This window comes from Aedes aegypti, chromosome 2 (genome assembly GCF_002204515.2).
Source record: "Aedes aegypti strain LVP_AGWG chromosome 2, AaegL5.0 Primary Assembly, whole genome shotgun sequence".
Taxonomy (NCBI): domain Eukaryota; kingdom Metazoa; phylum Arthropoda; class Insecta; order Diptera; family Culicidae; genus Aedes; species Aedes aegypti.
In genome coordinates this window covers 3727838-3749537 of record NC_035108.1, presented here as the reverse complement: position 1 = coordinate 3749537, position 21700 = coordinate 3727838, and the positions used below count along the sequence as shown (strand labels likewise).

The 21700-nt window shown below is 37.0% G+C and overlaps 1 protein-coding gene across 1 annotated transcript; it reads left to right on the top strand.

Annotated features, from left to right (window-relative positions):
- The first annotated feature begins 3560 nt into the window (after positions 1–3560).
- On the top strand, positions 3561–19759 carry LOC5571441. The gene is made up of 4 exons (XM_001659643.2): positions 3561–3918; positions 3976–4177; positions 4808–5593; positions 18342–19759. The coding sequence occupies exons 1-4, from the start codon at positions 3757–3759 to the stop codon at positions 19589–19591; spliced, it is 2400 nt and encodes a 799-aa protein (XP_001659693.2). The 5' UTR covers positions 3561–3756; the 3' UTR covers positions 19592–19759.
- The last annotated feature ends 1941 nt before the right edge of the window (positions 19760–21700 follow it).

The following is a 21700-nucleotide window of genomic DNA, read 5'->3' as shown; positions in this document are numbered from 1 at the left end:
ACTACACCATTTATCAAATAAACTTATTTCATTCAGATAAAGGTCGCTGGCTTTTTTGCTATTGATTTTCATAATAAGTTTTATATCGTCAGCAAAAATAAGAATTTTAACATATTCAATCACATATGAATGATCATTAACAAACAATATGAATAAAAATGGACCTAAACAGGGATGGGAAATGTACTGTCGTAAACATTTACCACTACACGATCATCAAAATCCAAAGCAAACCATGACCGTTCAAAACAAAAATATGTCACGGCTCTTCAAAACTGCAATCTTCTTCTTCCTAACGTTTTTTCAAACCCGAATGCAAAATGACTCGAGCACAGTGGTGACATGATTTTTCCGGTTTTCGGGGTTTTGCGCTTTTGCTCGATAAAGGCAGCATGAAATTGAACTTTTTTATATGTATCGCAACGGAATGATTGTGCTCTTGCTATTAGCGCTAATAGATTTCAATTAATTGAGAACACACGCGAAATATTAGCGATTGAATTATTTAACATTTTTTTCAATCATTCACCACGAGATGGCTGCCCGAAAACGGTCATAGTGGAGAGACAAGAACAGTCAAGCAGTGTGTTATCCATTTATCTACCTCCCCATTAAACATTCGACAGTTCAAATAGGTTGAAAAATCGGTCGATTGTTGCACCGACGCTTACACGGTCCTTTGAGAATACCCTTTAATGGGTAAAAATTTACCCATTTCCGCTAGAAGTGCCTCTCCACATTTAAAGAGTAAACACGGTTTACTCTTTAACGGGTAAAAGCGGTTTCTGTCACATGATGGGTAAATTTTTACCCTTTTTGTAAATCTCGCTTGCGGCATAAAAAGGGTAAAAATTTACCCATTTTTAGAAGGGGAATGCAAATTATCATAACCTCAACTTAAATAATGTGTTTCGAAATAAAATTACAATACAAATACTTTTTTATTACGAACAATAAGAATTATTTTACAAATATAGTTTTGATTAACTTACTTTTATATTATTCACACACAAGTTCCTCTAATCTGTCAATTGTTGGTATTTTGCTGCAGCCGGCTGGAACCGAGGCAGGAATAACAGGGAAATCTGAAATGTCTGTGTAATTTGAGATCAACATAAATTTAACAATACTATATAAGCCTTACATCTTCTTTGAACGCTGTTTTTGCAAAGAAAGAAAAGATGAACTTTTATTTATTATTATACTTAATCTTCGGAACTGAGCACAACACAGTTGCATGGAATGTTTGCTTTAACTATTTTTTCACCCATAAATGAGTTTTTGAATACCCATTTTTAATCAGCAATGGCCAAAACATAATGGGTGTTTATTTACCCTTTTCATGATTTCAAAAATCCCCCATTTTTATGACAGAAATGATTGCTATTCGATAATGGTTATTTTTTTACCCATTAAAGGGTATTCGCAAACCACCGTGTATGGAATATCAACACAGCGATCAACTGATTTGTCGCCAGATTAAATCGGGTGACCGATGAAATCTGATATTAAGTAGGTCAACTTTGTTAAATTTTACAGAAACAATCGACTTATTCACCTATTTAGTAGGATTACGTCGGTACACCCTATTTAATTGGATGATATTCGGTTGATCCCTGTGTTAAACTTCCATAAGCGTCGGTGCAACAATCGACCGATTGCTGAATCGATTTAGTCGGCTGTTGAACTGTCAAATGTTTAATGGGGCTGATTTCGATTATAGACGGGGTAAATAAAATCAAGCGTATTAAATAATACAGTGATACCTCCATGAGTCGATGTTCCATGACTCGATATCGACTCATGGAACCATACTAAAAACAAAATTTCATGGTTACTATGATGGTCCCTAGAAGCAGCTTTCCATAGGATTGCTGTTCCATTGCTCGATATTTCCATGAGTCGATGGTCCCTTCAATATCGACTCATGGAGGTTTCACTGTATGACATTTCTGGTCTGCTAAAATTAACCGCTCATTTGAGTTCTGCTTGATCCTTCGACCTTGACGTTTGCTACATGTCGTTCGCATATTGTTTTTGTATAGATCGTTGCACGCCTGACCTAACCTCGAAACTCCATATAAAAAAAATGTCAACAATTCCAGCAGTGAATGTCAACTCCATATATAAAAAATCTAAACAATTCCAGCAGTGAGTGTCAAAGAGCAGGACAGTCAATTGAGCGTGATGAAAGAGGGACAAAGAAGGATAATTTATCGTGACGTCACCATGCACTCTTCTATGTATTGTATTTTTTATCCAGGTTCAGCTGTTCTTGCAATAACGGAGTAGCATCTGCGGGCGGTCAATCATGCTCAAGCTCATGCTAAAATTGGGTCCTAAAATTTTTAATGAAATCTTGTTTTTATTTAATAACACGAAAGAGCATGTTACTGTAACTACTTTAGCAATTTTTCCCGCTCAAGTAATGGCTATATCATGTTTAAACTTTAATTTAAAAATTTGGTCCATTAATGAACCTTGACACTTTTGATCATGTTTGACGTTCGCTTAGTCGACAAAAACACCACAAGGGTTTTAGTTCGACCACTGGGGTTGTTCCTATCTGACATTTCGTAAGGGGCACGGAAAACAAAACACACCCAACATTTGAGTTTAAGCCAAAGGATGTGACAAAATCTAAAAAAATGTTTTTTGGGCTTAAACCAACGGAAAACATTAGAAAATTGAGTAAACATGTGTTTTTGGCCTAAACTTAAGCGTTTGGCACTAAAATTGGGACAGGGCTTTAGGACCCTATTAACCGCACAATTTTGGAACGAAAAAAAATCCAACTAGCCATTTTATGGCAACACTGACTTCTTGCGCGCTCGCATGATATCCGAGGGGTGATTCAACGGAATGATGCACTTTTTGCGTCATCCATAGATTACGTACGTGACATTTTCCATTATTTTTCATCATGACCATTACTGCCCATAACTGCATATTTGTAACATTCGACAAAAGTAGGCATTGAGTAAATGGAATACTAAGTGTGCATTTTATGGCAGTATGGGAGGAAACTAAAATTTCTAAAAATTACCAAGAACTCAAAAATGCTTATTTGAGGCTCATATTTTGTACAATTCATATTGAATACTAGGTGAATTGTCAGAAAATAATTCTGATAGAAATTTCATTGCTTTCACATTACGAGGCTCATTTATAATCTCAATGTGACTGTTATGCGGTTATAATTACCAATGTGACAAAACAACTTGGTATTTTTTTCGAGTTTTCTAGAACAATCTCACAGATTTCAGTAAGTTGATCGAAAGTATTTATCATTTGATGACTCTACATGGTATTAACTCCATTTTGTCAAAAATGTCGAATGTGACTGTTTTGCAGTTATGGGCAGATTACTTGTATAAGAAAAATCAATGGAAGCATTATGTCTTCTCATCAAATTGGGAAACTTTTACTATATAAATTTATAAAAAATACGATTTTGTTCATATAACTATTTACCTACATGTACGCGTCTTGATACCGTTTTTTTTGTTACGTAATTTGTCAAGAGTACCAGTAAGGAAAACATGTTTTGACAGAAGTTCTTCTTGTTTGTTTTTCTGCCAGTCAGCCAGCAGCGTAAAAGTTTTGCAACCACATCATGTCTCAAGTGCTCTAGTGTTCACGAGCTTTTAGTTATTTTCTCGTGAAAACCGTTCTTTTTGGTGATTCTTTTTTCGCATTGATCTGTGTGAAAGGGTGAAATTGTTTGGATTGAAGAATTCCAGCCGCATAGAGTTGATGGATGACGGCAATGGTGAAAACGCTCCAGCAAAGAGAACCCGATTTGCCCTCCGGGAACCACTAAAACTCGGCGACGGAGAACTTCCCGGTCCCGTGGTGGAAGTTTTGACGCCACATCAGCTGGAAGGAATCCGGTTCATCCATCGGGGTGTTAAACAGGTTTCGTATAAAATTTCCATGACTTTCGAATGCTTATTCATCAGTTCCCGCTTTCAGAACAAAGGTGTAATCTTGAATGACGAATCCGGATTGGGAAAGACGCATCAGATAGTTGGTTACTTATCGGCAACGGTTGGCCTTGCTGCTGATAAGACTGCGATCTTGTGTGATAGTGCAGAGCGGGTGCATCATTGGCTGTACCATTTGGAGTTGCTTACCGAGTTCAGAACATTGATTCTGGGAGAGGAAGGTGAAAGTGGTGAGTGCCTTGTTTGTTGTATTTCAACAGGGCTGGTAGAGGATCTCCTTTTACAAACGCTCTGTATTTTAATAACCGCAGACCGTTATTATCAGATAAAAAATCTTCATTAAATCTGTGCTCACCAGTCGTTTTCTATGGCTAACCTGTGTGTCTGGGAAAAAATGTAAGGTTTGTTTTAAACTTACGCCTTTTCGATGGCATGTCAATAAATTCAATGACAAACTGTAATTCCATATCGCAAAAGTTTTCCACAATTTATTCATTTTTTATAGGCTCAAGCGTTTAAGGCATAACGAAGTCAATTTTAAATTATTATTATTATGATTGTTCATCAAATAGTTTGTATTGCCTTGGCCCAAGGCTTGGAATTGTAGTTTCCAGAGAGCGATTATTTTGGAAATTTGATCATACTGTATTTTGTAGTGCTGATTAGAGGTCGAATGATTTTCAAGACAATGAAAAAGTTTTTATTTTAATATGTATTTAGATATTTTACCTTCTGATCTAATAATTCTGATCAAACTACTTCATAGTACGGCTATCATTAATCGAAATGTAAAAAGTTTAAATCTAATAGCTTATCGTCAAAAGTTAACATACAAATACAAATAATGCGTTTCTTTCCAGATCAACTATCAGGGAACCAACAGATAATTTTGGCTACTTTCGATTGCTTCCAGAAGAATTCCCATGCCCTTCTTGCTAGGGAAAAAGACATTAACCTATTGGTGATCGACGAAACCAAAGAAGTTCAGTGTGAGATTGGATTTCTTTCACTGATCGCCGAATTCCAGCGCGCGGCCAGAATATTTTTGGTAACCGAAAACCTTCTGGACAACCCGGTCCGATTTTCTCTGAGGCTCAAACTTTGTCAAGTGCAATTTCATGTGGATGCGTTGAAAACCTTGCTGGAAGAAGCAATCCAAACTAATCGACCGTTGAAAAAAGCGAAGAAGTTGAAACTATTCTTCCTGACCCGGAGCGTTTGGTTCAGAAGGTATCGATCTCATCACAACAGCTACCTCCCCCTAATAGACGAGCACGAGTTCAAGTTTTGCTTCAACGCTTGGAAGATCGCCAACGGAATGGAATGTAGACAAATTGAAGAGAACAGTTTGCAGGTTCTCGAGGAATCGAGTCAAGAACTGGTTGAAAATGAGACAGCCGGGGAAACGAGCCTCAATATGGCCATCGTGGGGGATAAGGAAACTTCAGGCATCGGAAGGGACTTATCGAATGAGACAGATGATGACAAAGACGAAGCGGTGACCGTTTCGTATAAAGTTAGCGAGCCGTTGTTCGATTTCGAGCTGAGTACGGAGGAAATGCCCAAATTGGTGGTGGAAACGTCTGATTCGGAGACTAAATCTACTATTGATGATGTTAGGAAGTCTCCCTTGGTTAGAGCGTCAGGTAATTTCATTTGATTAGTTTGAAAATAGCATAAGTTGAGGTTTCCTACGAAAGGGTGAAAGTACAAAAGGCTAGGGTATCAAAACGCTGAAAATATTGATGTCCTTGTAAATGTAGTTCATGAATTGTCAGGTGACGTCATCCTATGATTTCTTTTTACTAGCCCAAATCATGAAGATATTCTTGGTAAATTGAATTGGTCATTGTTTTGTTTCTCAACGAGATTAAACACAACTCACCTTGAAGACTTCTGAATGTATAACAACAATCATCCCACAGTTATGGATAGCACACAGGTAAAAGAGCAGAGTTGGATTAAATGGAGAATATCTCATCAAATAGAGTTGCAATTACGCGGACCACATTTTACCTACGTCAAGCATAAATTTATACAGCATCGCAATCAATTATCAATTATTCTTAAACATATTTTTTCGTGGGATAAAAAATGTCAACCATTTTCCTCGGAGCGTTGATTCATAACTGTGAGGCATTGGCACCCATACCACAGTTAAGAATAAAATATAAGACGATTCCGAAGGAAACGCCAAAACGTGTGCTTTCACTCAAACACGGCGTCAGGACGTTTCTGCATCGGCGGCGGCGGCAGCGTCACTGGCATAAACATTTGTCTAATTTATAAACATTTCGGTAAGGAAAAGACGATGAAGATTATTTATATTTCTATAAAAAATCATATGAATAAACTAAAATGATATTTCCAACACTGGTAAATTTCCACATTCATGCTAAGATACATTACCAAACCTTATCACTCAAGCTTTTATAGAGAAAGTCGTGTAAAGAAAATTTTTATTTTGTGCAAATTATGTTAGAAATTTAGTAGAGTTTTTCAAGCAAAGCGTATATTTTTGCTTTTTCTTTTGAAATCGACTCACTTAGATTCATATCTGTGGAATCGTTCATAGTGCCTCGCAGTTATGGTTCATACCTTCAAGGAATACCGTTGAAATTTTTTTCTTCGAACATAAAAAATGCACGAAATTCTATTGACTATTAGATTATCCAATGTGGAAATTGTTCCGGTGACCACATGAACGACAAAGAAAAGCCATCTACCAGTTCCGCTTTCTGCGTAAGGTGGAATACAACGGATCACCCATTGGCAAGCAGAAAATGCCCAACTTTCGTCTATGAGAAAGAGATTCAACATCTACGCGTAGATATGAGAATATCGTACCCAGCAGCTAAACGACAGTATGATCTAAAGCATAATCCAAAATCGGTCGCCTCTGCTATAGCCGCTAGTAACAAGCAATGTTTTGAGGAACTTTCCGCCAAAGTGGATAACGCTTTAAAGGAGATGAAACGCAAGGACGAAAAGATAGAAGCTTTACTCGCGGAAATACAGAACAAAAACGCTCAAATTGAAAGGCTGGAAGCAGAGGCGCGTCCACGTTCGAAACCATGGGTAGGACAAACATTGACAAATATGTTGTGCTAAGCGAAGCTAAGCAAAATTTGAATCCTATGAATTCATAAGCCGGAAATTGAGTAACTTTAATTAAGGGGTTCAAACACAAAGAATGCTAGTCGTTACCACAAAACTAAGAAAACGATCTGTTCACAAAGCTGGTAGCTGCTGAGTACTTTAATAATAGGATATTGTCCTTTTGCCTGAAAAAGAGACCTAAATGGAATCAAAAAGAGATCGAAAAGGTACCAAACAGGAAGCAAGGAAACAAAACAAAACCTAATAGGAGCCAGAAAATAAGAGTTTGGAAAAGTATCACGGAAATGAACTTTCTCCAAAGATTTTTTTCGGAAATCACAAAAATTCATCCAGAAATTATTTCAGAAAATTTTCCAGAAAATTGTAATTTCTCAAAGATTTTATCCGGTGATTTATCCATAGATTCCCGGATAAAAAATACAATACAAATACAATATAACGTATTGTAACAGTATCATTCAATATATTGGAAATACAATACAGTATATTGAAAAATGACAATACAATTACAGTACAATATATTGTTTTGAACAGTTCACAGAATGGTATATGAGATTTTTGCAATATAATGTATGGGTGGTTAAGTATCGTAACAATACAAATATAGATATTTTCTCATACAAACATTTTGAAAATATAAAACAATTCAATATCATGGTTGCATTCGTCGTTACAGCTAATGTCAAGTAACTTCTAAAAAACTACTTATTTTTACTTTTTGAATATTTTTCACCCAACATTTCTTGCTTTCTGAACTTGTTTTGTTTATTTCTTTCAGCAAAGCTACATAGAAAATAGCAACAGTTGTTTTACGCGAAAATAGGATTTTGCCCAAAATTGTAAGGTATAAAACCAATTAAAAACAATACAATGTTCTGTTACAATATATTATATTGTTTTTGAATTGTATATCCAAACAAGATTAATATTGCTTCGACATTCAATTACAATACGCTGTATTGTATCCAATACGTTATATTGTACATTAATGGTTTATTCCATTCACTGAATGATACGTTTTTATCCGGGTTTCCCTGGGACATCCTCAAAGATTCGTGGTCAAGATATCTTCAAAAATCAAATCAATAACATCTCCAGAAATGTCTCCTGGGATTTCCTAAGAAATTGTCTTTCAGGTTTATACAAAATTTTAACTAGAAATTTATCTGAAGGTAACTTCATCAATTGCTCCAGAGATTCCTTCTAAGATTTCTACAGAAATTCCTCCACTTATTCTATGAGCTTTTCTGAATTGAACTCTGTGAGTTGTTTATCTGGAATTCTTCCATGAATTTCCCTAGGGAAATGCCAAGAATTTTTTCCAAAAAATAAATCCACGAGGTAGTTATAAAGAATATCCCAAAGTTACCTCTGATAAAACCTATGTGAAAATAGAGTCTTCCTAAATGAACAAAGACCTTTGAAAGAACTCCTAGACTTTCGAAGAAATTTTTGAAGATTTCATAAATGCTTTTGCATCTTAGGACATATTTGGAAGATACTGCAGCGGTAATATTTGGATTGAATGCTGGAGAATACTTGGATGACATGCTGAATAAATTACTAAAAAAAAAAAGATTTACTCGAAGAACCTCTCAAGGAATTCCTAAGTCCCTGGGGGAAAATGTAGATGAATTCTTGAAGGAATCCACATGCATAGGCGGAGGAATTCTTGCAGGGTTTCTTGAAAAAAAAAAAACGCTTAAGTTATTTTTTTCAAAAACTCTGGAATAAACCCTTTGTGGATTTCCTAGGAAAAAAAAACTTTGGAAAAACTCCTACAGTATCGGTTGAAGGATAAGTGAATAAATATCTGGAGGAAATTCTAGGATAGTTTTGGAAAAAAATCAAACTAATATCTGAGGAAATTAGTGGAGGCAGTAGCTTTGGACTTCTCATGGATTTCCTGGAGCAAATTCTGGATAAATTTTTCTAAGCACGCTTCGTACAATCACAGGAAGAGTTTCTGGGAGGTTTGACAGAGAATTTCAGGAGAGATCCAAGTAGAAGACCATGTAAGCATTATAAATATAATCATTATGATAATTGCTGAAGCGTATCCTAGATTAATCTGAAAAAAATCTTGAAGATCCAGTTGAACCCGATATAATAGTCTCTGAAAGTTTCTCTGGAGCCGATCAGAATTCAATGCAAGCAGAATAAGCAAAAAAGGAGACTTTAGAGATCATGTTGATTAAAACGGAGACTTTAGAGACCTTCCATTAAAGTAGAGATTTGTTAGAGACTTGTATTAAGAGATCAGAAAATATCAGCAAGAATTGATGAAATAGTTTTTCAAGAATGTATTAAGAACTACTTCCAGAAATTTCTACGGCCATTCTGAATTATTCTAGAATTTCTTGACTGTCTGGGAGTTTTATAGGAATCGTTCTGAAAATCGTCATGAGGTTCAGCAATGCTTTGATAGATTATTTCAAGAGTTCAACAATGGCTAGTACCACCACACTCGAGCTTTGTATATCCTGATGCGACTGGTCTTTGATTAATTCAAAGCATCTTTCAAAGGTTATTCAAGAATCTTCTGATAATTCTCTATAGATATTCCAAAAATACCTCAACAATTACTTCCAGGAATTCTCATGCAAATTTGTCCCAGAACATACACAGGGTCGGCCTTTGATATTTTTAAGAAACCATCAATTGATTCATTCATATGTGCCATATGGGATTACTCCATTAGTTTTTCTAACGATTGAAGTAGTTTCTTGTAACAATTCTTGCAGTTCGTTTCCCAAGATTTCCAACATAGATACCGTCGTTGGGGGTGAGAATGGGTCAAAAATGGATATGTATGATTTATTTATTGAATAACTATCGCAATTTAACTCTAATAAACTTCAAATTTGGTGTGTATGTACTTTGATGGTTCATTAACAACTGTTCAAAAAATTAAAGATAAATATTTATTCACAGCGGCACTACAAGTGAATGAAAAATGACCCAATCTCACCCCATAGAGGGGGTGACATTGGGTCACTGTAATTGAAATAATTTGTTTTTTTGAGAATATGACTTCAAAACTATTACTACTACGGGACGACGCGCGACATGTTTGATCCTGCCCTCGTCGCCCGCCCCCGCAGGAGCAAGCAACAAGGTCGAAGGATCAAACACTACTCGTTATCTAGTACGTGTTCTTAAATATACAATAAGTGAAATTAAATCGTGCTGAACGGACTACCTTTAGCAGAAACTAGTGAATTTAGTGAAAAATGTCCTTCGTTTGCAAGTGGATTTGTACCGAAATAGTCGTCGTGCGTGTTGAACATGACCACGAATCGTTAAATTTCGAGCATAATTAGTTGAGAAAATGAGTAAAATGGGAAGGTAATATAGTTATTACATGGTTTAACAATTTAGCTGTGATTAATTACTGGTAAGTTGCATGATATGAGAAAAAATAGCAAACCGCTGGCTGAATGTGTCTGTATGCGTGAGGAAGCCATCTTCCCTGCCATGACAGGGATTCTTTCCTATATGTCCTTAATGACTGCCCAGCGGTATAACACGGGATCCAATTGTAATAGCCAATGCCCTGGTCGACTATTTTGCATCTCTTTCATCATTCGATCTTCACGACAACGAGTTCACTCGGCGGAATCAAGTTTCTATGTGCCGTTTAAGTAACCTGAAAATCCCGGAGGACACTGTTCCTCTTCCCATCAATGCCCATTTTCGTCTAGATAAACTTAACTTTGCCTTGATGCGTAGCAAGAGCAAATTAGCAGGCCCCGACGAACTTGGCTACCCTTCGACAAATTTTTGGCTGTTTCGGCAACTTAGAACAGAAGCATTGGTGACCTTACTCGAACGCCTAAACAAAGCCTGGACCCAAGACACTCTACCTCAAACTTGGACTCATAGCCTAATTGTGCCTATCCCGAAACATAAACACGCATCGACTTCCCCTAGTGATTTCCGGCCAATCTTCCTTAGGGTAGCTCGGTGTTATACGCCCCACCCGGGCAATACGCCCCTCTTCGATATTTAATGAACCAGATTCAATATAAAATTGAAAATGATTGGGAATCCTTACTTTACATGAGACTGTTTCACTATGATAATTTGACAATTGTAACGTGCAGCAAAACAGAGATAATACAAAAAGTACCAAAAGTCGAATTTCGATGTAATGTCTCACGCAGTTCGCTTAAGCAATTTTATGAGTTGAAAAGCAATAACATCAAAGCAAGCACTAAGGAACGTCGACGCTGGAACTATTGAACGAACATCGTTAGTAAGAATGACCAAAAAGAGTGGAAATTTACTGAATTATTCATTTTTCAACAACTTCTTATATCTGGGCAATATGCCCCACAACGAGCTGGATGATATGCCCCACTCTTGATGTCATCTATTCACGAGCAAGATCGTTAGCAGTTTTTCAGCGTGCATAAGCAGCTGACAGTCATGGGGCATATAACCCCTATGTTGTGGGGCATACTGTCCATTTGTCATGGGGCGTACTATCCGTTTGTTGTGGTGCATATTATACTGATGCAGGGGCATATTGCCCAGGCTCGTTTTGAAGTGTGAGATTTAGATGATTGTAAAAAAGATGTTATTTTCAGTTAATTAAGTAGATTTTGCGGAAAAGCTTGTATTTTTTGAACAACTAGTAAGATAATGGTCCTATTGATGTGGTTTTTCCATTAGAGATAGTGCTTTTGATAGAGATATTTCCAATTTTTCTTAAGGGGGGGCATATTACACCGGGTTACTCTACATGCTGTGGTAGCCAAATACTGGGGCGAATGGTAAACCGTCGGCTGAGTCGCTTTTTCGAAAACAACGAACTTCTTGATCATAGGCAACACGCCTTCCTGTTTGAAAAAGGCAATAAGTAGTAATTTATGAACGCTCCCACTTCATTGTAGTCATACAATGACTACGACGATGTACAAAGAAATCACTAGGGAAATCCGTTCAAAATTTCTGAGTTCCTTGAACGATTTTGCATGGAAAAATTGGTGGAGGAGGAATCCTAAGCAGAATTCCAAGAGATTGTTTTTGGAACCCTAAAGAAATATTTGTGGAAAGTTGAATTCTTTAAGGAATCCTTTGTTTGATTTTTAGATGAATCCCTAGAAGCACGAACAAGTGGTTGTTGGTTAATTGAATGCAACAAAATCATAACCATCTTATATCTAGATATTTATTTTCGATCTGTATCATTTTTTACTATCCAAAATCGATATTAGCATTTTTTCTTTAATTTGTAATCCCAAGTTCGCGCATTTTGTTTTATTTATTTTTTGTTTATAGCATCCGCGTCTTTTTTTTAAAAGCTTCTTTTGGTTACTGATTTTTGCCAACAATAAAAATTAGAGTACTTTAGGAAATATTAATATTTTCTTTTTTTCTGTAACTCATATTATTTTCCATGTAACTAACGGAAAACAGTTTTGATGTGAATTTTATATCATCAGGCCTTTCTACCATGATTGGTTGATTGAGAAAAAATAGAAATAATACGAAATTACACGTTGAATGAGACTCAAAATAAGTTGTATGAAGTCATAACGACTTATTTGATTATTTATGCTTTTTAACCTTTCGGCCGTCGCATGGTCAGCCACCGCCAGATGCACCGCGCTGTCGTTATCTACTAAACGCGTGGTTTTCTCGCCTGTGTTGTACACAATACAATTGTCAGGGGATTTTTTTAAAATATTTCTCTAACTTATATGACTTGAAGTTTTGAATCAAATCTTACCTGGTTGCCTTGTACCTAGGTTTTAATCATCAAAATTGTCTGAAAGTTGACAGTATCTTGACATTCAGAAGTCGCATAACAGTTTACAGTCGTTTATTTATACAAATTGTATCACACCCGCACTAAATGATGGATGAAATATTCCAACCGGCGAGTTTTCTCGCATAAACCGATTGTTTCGTCCAGGGTTGACCAGGCCCTACGTTGTGTTATTTTAATGGTCCAGAAGGGGCAGACGAATAACGAGACGAATTTGACTACCGTGAAGGCCCCTAACTCTGCGCAGCTCCTAACTCTGCGCACTTTCACCAAAATCCACCAAAACCTGGTAAAATACTTACATTTTTGTTCAAAATTTATTTTTTATATATTGCTACAATAGTAATAAAAAAGCACACGAAGAATTTTGTTGACAAATTTACGTTTGTTACTTTAATAAAAAATAAAATAGCTTTAAAAATATTGAAAAACTTCCAAATTGACTGCCCGTTAGCAAAAATGCTAAGGGAGTACCTCATCACTTAAGTTATTTGAAGCAAATTAAAGAGAATATATTTTCGATTTTTAGTACGTAGGCTCTAGTTTATTTATCGAGCAATCATCACTGATAAAGTGCAACTTATTTTCTCTCCATTTTCTTATTCTTCTTAAGTGCGCATAATAAGGAACCATTTTTCAACTATGTTCCTTACTATGCGCAGCAGTTATAAAACGTTATTTTCAACATACAATCAACCCTCCAGAGGTCGATATTGAAGGGAACCATCGACTTGTCGACACCATCTAGATATGGAAATGAAATGCTTTGGAAAATTGTTTGAGGGGACCATCATGGTAAGGGAAGATTAAAAAATGACCTCCATCATATTTAAAGGAATTCTACACTCCGTCCCCTCAATCCCCTGTCGCGATTTTTACAGTACCTAATGCATGCATTGTCACATTTTCATAGACTCCAACTTCCCGTGAACGATGGACGTAATTTTTAAATGCTCCCCAACCATGCAATAAAATAATTTTGATTTTTTGTATAGTTTCATGAGTCAATATCGAGTAATGGGACATCGAGGTTTAATCGCATTTGCAACACAAAACGCCAATAAAGTGATGTTATTGATCTGCAATAGGAATCGTTTATTAATTACGTCACGCTTATACAGAGCGGCGATACTTTTCGATTGAGTGATGAACACTACATTAAGAATATCCACCCTTACGCTTAAACTATTCTTCGTATTTAGTAGAAATGTTCGGGTTTCACATATAACAAACCAGCACCAGGTTCTTATTTATTTTCTTCAAACCCGGATCCGACCCGAATCGAGACAATAATTTGATACCAAACCCGGACCCGAACCGAACCAAAGAAATTTTTTGTTTTATATTTGCTAGTGAAAATACATAAACAGTCAAAGCTTATTTTCCCTTACACGCCAAGGGTGAACGCAAAAAAGACATAGTTTGTACCCTTTTTGTATGTTGGTTTAGGTTTTAGAGAACTAAGTTAATTACATGTTTCGGAAATCATATGATGATTTCGATTGTTTTGAGAGTTGCACTTAATGGCATTCAATTGAATTATAGATAAAATTCACTTCACTTGGTAAACTTGTGTTAGAGACATTCCACGCTCCACTAGGGACGTAAAGCCGTATGAAGCAAGAAAATGAAGAGAAATTCGGAGTTTAAATGCTAGTAATGCTATTAGTAAAACACTTCAACTGTTATAAAGAATTTATCGAGTGCGCAGAGTTAGGAATCTAAATGCGCAGAATAAGGAGCATTGCAAAAATCAGTGCGCAGAGTTAGGAACACGGACACCCTTGAGAAAAATTAAAAATTTGCAATAAAAATCATTACTTAGTGAAGCTTTTATATTTTTTCCTTATACATAAGATCAATAAGTATTTGCTTCCAAAATTTCAGAATATTGTTTTTTGTTTTCAATTAATTACAGCTGTTTGAAATTTGAAAAGCCTTAAGTGCGCAGAGTATGGGGCCTTCACGGTACTTCTTCTACTGACGATAATTTATTGCCCACCACCGAGAGGCAGTGCTCCTGCTCGGTGGGGGAATTAGAACGTAACGATAACAACTTACAACTAATTTACATACAGAACGAGGTGCCTCTTATATATCCTAGAGGTAGTACGGATGAGTGTAATGGGTTACAAAGTTACAAAGGATTGATGCGCCGACAGCTAGCATCACGCAGCCCAAAGCAACAGCATGAAAGCAAACGGGCTGCTTGCTGCTAGCTGGGGCGAAATGAGACAAATTAAATACACACTGCTGCGCTGCTGCTGCAGCTGAGTGCGCCTATCATTCAATGGGAGAGTCGTTGCGGTGAGACCGAACACCGATATTTTATGATTTCATATGTCCATTTCGTTTCAACTTTGTTATCATAAATTAGGTCGCATAAGACGCATAAGAGTCCGCGGCTACAAAGCCATGCTGAAGGTGTCTGGGCTCGATTCCCAGTCGGTCCAGGATCTTTTCGTAAAGAAATTTCCTTGAACACTAACCTGAGAAGCAGGCTCTGTCCCAGTGAGGGCGTAATGTCAAGAAGAAGAAGAGTAAGAATTTATATAAACATGTTTTCTATCATCCATTAACATAACGGGTTCAAAAAAAGGAAAATTTTATTGAATAAAATGACTGAACAAAAACGATGTTTTTCAGTTGGCTTAAATACACTGCGGGGCAAGATGAGCACCCCTGCGGGGCAAGAAGGACACTCTCCTAAATTGTATTTTTTTAATTACCAATAAGTTATCATTGATAAGCATAGTATATTTTGCATCAAACTATGCATTTAATATTTGGTTTGTGCAGAAAATTGTTGAATCTTTTCTCAATTAGGATATATAAATGCATTACTTGTTTTATTTTACTAGAAATAGAAGCAAAAGATGAGAAACGACTTACTTTTATGAATACAAGCTAACCAGCAAATGTAATAGAGCTAAGGCAACTAGTCCAAGCATTGCTAAGCATATTTGAATGATTTGCAAATAATTTTCCGTTTTCCATAAGGGGTGTTCACAAAGACTAATTAAAGACCTCCATGTCTCTTGCAGTTGTCCAAAATTGTATGGCTCATAAAGTAATCTAGAATGCCGTGAAAAGTGTACTGCGATCTGTCAAACTTGGGTACCTTTTGCACTACCGAGGGACCTAATGCAGTACTAGAAATTTTCTAATAATTTTTATCAATGAGGGCAGTTGGATGAACTTTAATTCAACAGTGTACAACGTTATTTTAATAAAATTCATACAAATAGTCTCAAAATTGAGGGGTTCTCATCTTGCCCCGGGTGGCCATCTTGCCCCGTCCCCCCCCTACGTACGTTCTGGTTTTCTGAGTAAGATGCACTTAAGTAAGAACATTATTGCAAAATATAGTTTCAGTAGCTTTCAAAACCCCGTCTGTCAAAGTGAATAGACAAGTGCCAAGAATAGGATTCGTCGCTCTATTGGCAAAACAAAAAAAAAAAACGGGGAAAATTCTGGAAATTGTACCGAAAAAAACAGGGAATTTCAAAATAGAAATTTGTTGGTCACTCTGCGATTGTCTGCTATAACATAAATCATTTTTACAAACAATTCTCAAAATTAAAAAAAAAAATACGTTGGAGGAGTCTTAGAAGTAATTTCTTGGAAAAGTTCCTGGATATAAATTAGGAGGAATTCATGATATAATCACTGGTGTAACTTATACAGAAATTCCTGGATAAACACTTGAAACTTTCTAAAAAGAGTCTGGTGTAGAATTATTTCTGAAATTATCACATTCATCGAGAAATTCCTAAAAAAAAGTCCATGCGATATTCTTAGTAGATTCTCTGAAATGATTCTCGATAAAAGTATACGTCGTAAAATCCCTAAAGTATTATTTGTATAACTCCCTATAGACATTCTTGGAGGAATCCCTTCATGCATTTATGTAAGATTTTCTAGAGCAATGCCTAAATATTTCCCCTAGACATTTTCAGACATCGGCGTCGGCGTGACGTAAAATGCACCGGCGGCGGCGGCGCACAGGTCCAGTCATAGGGCAAACGCTCTCTTAGTGGAGGACTGTAGGCTGACGACCATATATTTCAACCAAAAAATCAACAACACAACGTTAATATTGTCAATAATACATAGTAGTCCAAAAATTTACCCATTTCATATAAGATTAAGTGACATTTTTGTTGCGTAAACAAATTCTTTCATATGTTTTTGGCCGTACAGTTATAGAACAATATTCTGTAGATAATCTGGAGCAAAACCTTTTTTACAGAAATGTTTCAAATGTTTTGATTATATTAAAAAGTTTGCACCCTTGGGGCAAGATGAGCACCATGCTCAAAATTAAGTAAAAGTGTGAAATTATAGAACCACATTTAGATGTGGGCTTGACGTACGGTATCCGCTTTGTACATAACTATTTTTCTAAAAACCATGTTACAAACAACAAATTTGATCGTTATTTTAAGTAAAATTTTAGTCATTAATTAAATTTATTAAATTTTTTGATAAAATTTAAAAAAATAAAGCTAGTAGAAAATAAATACCATCAGAAATTATAGATAATATCTTCGGATATTACAAGCATTGAACAATAATAGTTTTCTTTAGTAAATTTTATCTTTTTATGGGGGTGCCCATCTTGCCCCGGAGTATATTTGACCGATGATAAAAAAGCTATTTTTTAACGTGTTATTTGGAAAACTATTTATAACTTTTTGAAACTTTTAATGGTTGGAGGTCAAAGTAATAATGTAAAAGATAAGGATGGTTACCAATTTTATCAAAATAAGAACGTTTAGGTAGGATTAAATCGCGCTTATCCTTATGGTGCTCATCTTGCCCCGCCTGACCCTACAGGTTTAGGGCGCCATTCACCGCTCATCCTAAGTATGACGCCCTATACACAGCACTAGTTGGAATCAATTTACTTTCATTATCTGGTTAGAACGACAACTTTTTTAACATTGACAGCTAAGAAACATTTTTTGATCTGCCATAGTAAAATTATTGTTGAACTCATATTTATTGCCTTAAACAGCCTAAAATTATTTTTTACAAATACATTATAAGATAAAATCATATAAATTTCATTCAGATACAACCCTTTTTGGTATACCAATACATTAACTTTTATAGCGAAAATTTGTTCAGATTTTTCAAAATAACTCAATGAGCGGTGAATGGCGTCCTTACGGTACAAGAATTCAAACTTTTATCGTCTGGTTCCTGCTAGATCTTTTGTTTTATTGGTTCTTGTTCGTTACTGTTTGGTCTATCTTTGGTTTATTTTTTCAGGCAAGTGGTCTCTAAAGTTCATAGTTAAAACAAACTCAATCGCTACCAGTCCTTGGGTTTCAGCATTTCGTACTCAGCCTTTTGTGTTTCACCATGATATATAATATATAATATTATACTATAATATATAGTACATAATAATATATAATATATAGTATATAATAATATATAATATAGAATCCTATAATTTCGACTACTATCAAGTTAATGTTCTCTTTTAGAATCCGAAAAGACTCGAGTTCAAACGCCCAACATTGAAGTGCCAGAAACTGAGCGTTCGTCTCAAGCAACAGATGACCAAACGGATTCGGAAGGATACCTGCAGTTTGGCCAGGCGCTGTTCCAACCTAGTTCTCAGATAGAAAGCTCTTCGGAAACATTAGTTCGCAAGTCGGTCATCGCCTCCAGTGATGACAAGTACAACTTCCCAATCGATCGATTCTTCCAACGGAAATCGCCTTCTTCATGTTCCACCGATCTCGAAATCGTATCGAAGGAAAGTGTCATCGCCAACAACCCCATATTGGTGTCCAGTTCCAGCTCCAACTGTCGGGAAAAGTCCCCCGATTTGTTCAGCGACTCCGAAGACGAAACTGTCAAAGCGATCTCTCAGGATGATTCCCTTCTGAATCTTCTGCTCAAAAGCCCCGTTGACTTGGAGAAAACGTCCAAACCGAACGCGCCAATGCAGCAACCCCTGCCAAAGTTTCTCCGAATCAATGTGAGCACCCCTATTTCCAAACTCCTTCACGGTCCTCTACAAAACGAAATCCCGTGCACCGCCACGGAACGTCCGTCCTCCAACGATATCTTCGCTGATCTCACCGTCAAAAATCCCGATCCCAATCGGACGGACGTTTTTGAAATCACCGACAATAACGCCTTCGGAAACCAGATTCTAGTCCATGCCGAAAAGGACAGCATGTCCCCTTTGCGCGATTCCGACGACGTCCAGTTCGTTAGCATCCTTCGGCCACCGGACGAAATCGTCGACCTGGACACCAACGCTTGCACGCCAAAGAGTCAAAATGGACCCGCCCCCAATCCCTTGAAACGAACACCTTCCTCCAAGGGAACGCTTCCCGCCACGCCACGCGGTTGGCTCACCACCAAAAGCAACCGTTCCTCGGATAGTGATTCGCCGCGAACTCCAAAAACTTCCACAAGGAAGTCAACCCCGCGGACGGGTAGACGTTCGGCCGGAACCAACAGCACGTCGTCGAGCTTCAAGCGCAAGAAGCTGGAGAATTGGTTCCGCGATGCTCCGACCGATGACGATGATGATTTTGAGGATTGCCGCCGCGTGTCCACGAGTGTCAACCGGAGGAAATCGGCTCCGGTCGGTGGTGGACCGGGTGGAAGTGGTGGCAAGAAGGTTTCCCCGAGGAAGAAATGCTTCCAGGAGCGGGTCATACAACGCTACAATCAAATATTGGTATCGCCTAGCGGAATGGATAGTGATTTTGAGTGATTGTTTCTACAAGATGTCGTAGGTTCGGTAGTTGTTTTGTATTTTGTAGCGTATTTTTAACCACTTTTGACAACATTTTATTTCACTTGTCTTGTAGAGCTCTTTTGTTTTTTTAAGTATCGTATACTTATTGTTTAGGAAATATATACAAATCGGATTGTAAAAAAAGGTAAATTATTTCTTTCGAAAGCCTAAATTGATGGTTTCCACACACAGTAAAATGCAGAGAATGCTTTACACAATTATTCGGTAGTTGACTGTACAGTTAATAACAACTATCTATCCTTTCATCATCTCTATTATGTCTGCTTTTGTCTCTAACTGCAACCATGTGCTTTATCTTGAAATCACACAAAAAATCACACCCATAATAGTACCTGTGGTAACGACTTGAAGGTTCGGTCTATGATCGATAACACGCACGCGGTGGCAACCAAACAACCATGCTTGTGCAAGGGGGAAGTGAGACTGCCCGAGTGATGTACAACGCATTCCGAACGATATCAGTCGGATAGGCACGAAGCGGTGTAGTCGCTACTGATATTGATATCGTTCCAGGCATTGCAGAATGCGCTCTCATTTAAGTATGAAGCACGATCGAAGCAAGCAAAGAAAAACATCCCATCTGTTGTGGTCCACGATCGTCATTGTATCGCAAGGTGTAACAAGTCTGATAAATGGAAGCAGCGAGCGAGAGCCCCAAAGAGAGAGCGATGATAAAATCCATATTTCTCGCTTGTTTACCGTTGGGGATAGGTGTTTTTCTTTACTGCCACGATAAACAATCCACGAACTTCTAATAGCAATAGTGTCCCTCAGACTTGGAGCATGTTTAGAGGGGTTTTATCATGCACTACTATCCCCCCAATCTGATCAAAGTTGTAGCAGTATACGATAAACAGTCTCTCATAATGTGCAGCATGTTATGATAGTTACAGAGAGCGATACGTGAGAGATTTTCTCAATTTTCTCAGGATTCAATCCCTGATCGGCTCTACCACATCCCCTTTTCCTTCAAAGATGTTTATTTTGAATTATTTATTATTTTTTTTATTATGCATGTCACAGTTTAATTCAAGAGCATTACTCGTTTTAAGTTTAGTCAAACTATTACACCTCACATATGTTTTTTTTTCGGAATACTATCACTAATTTTCAACAAAGAAGTCTTAGAAGTTAGTTGCTCGAAGTCTGCCGGTGCAAATTCCATATTTTCTTCGACTAGTCTAATTACCTCCAGATTTTATTCGCGCCATATACGAGGGGGGCTAGCAGAATGTTTGAGCAATACTATTAGATACAGTCAACTCTGCATAAGTTGACAATAAAGAGACCACCGACCAATAAAAACATCGAGTCACGAAACCGGACTACTCCGCAAGGCTCTCTCAATGATGAAATCTGCCAACCTTATTGTTTCCATGCATATAACAATGATGAACTACGTGAATAAAATATACAACAAGATTACGTCTTCCTCATGAGATTGTTAGGTTCTCTTATGAAATTTGATCTGAACCTCTCCACAAAAGAGTATATTATTGAATAAGTTTTATTGGCCTATATTCTTGTGGTCCCCAAAATCTTTATCTGTGTTTCAGAATTATTTCTCCTGGTCATAGAAAGACCACATTTAATCTTTGCGTTACACGTCGTCAATTAATTCCTGTCAAAATTCTTGTGTTGTGCTCTCGAGTAATGTGTTTCGTTGCTGATTTGTCGATAGTATATGTTAGTTTTCTACTTGTTCGGTATTGTTTTATATACTCTGTGGTTATTTCGATTGTATTAAAACCGAAGCTTAAAATGTTTCATTCTTTTTCACGATTGAATTCATCAAAAGTACCAACAGTTTATCCAGCTATCATCGACATTTTTTTTTTGTTGGAGTTTATCGAACCTACAATGATATTTAGTTTTCAAGACCAGCAGCAATCAACAAGACAAGTATTTACCGTTCCCAAGTCAATTGTAGCCCAACATGCAGTATAACATTTCAGCTGACGGCAATGCTGGCAGTTTTTTTTCATAGCTAATAATTCGTTAAACGAAAGATTTTCCACAACGTAGGGTGCAGAAGCGAGTTAGTTGAAATAAAATTCTGTCAGT

Bases quoted from the DNA above. Each gene is read 5' to 3' on its own strand.
- LOC5571441 (XM_001659643.2), top strand. From the start codon at position 3,757: ATGGATGACGGCAATGGTGAAAACGCTCCAGCAAAGAGAACCCGATTT. The intron at 3,919-3,975 runs GTTTCGTATAAA...TCCCGCTTTCAG, and splicing joins TCCATCGGGGTGTTAAACAG to AACAAAGGTGTAATCTTGAA. The intron at 4,178-4,807 runs GTGAGTGCCTTG...GTTTCTTTCCAG, and splicing joins GGGAGAGGAAGGTGAAAGTG to ATCAACTATCAGGGAACCAA.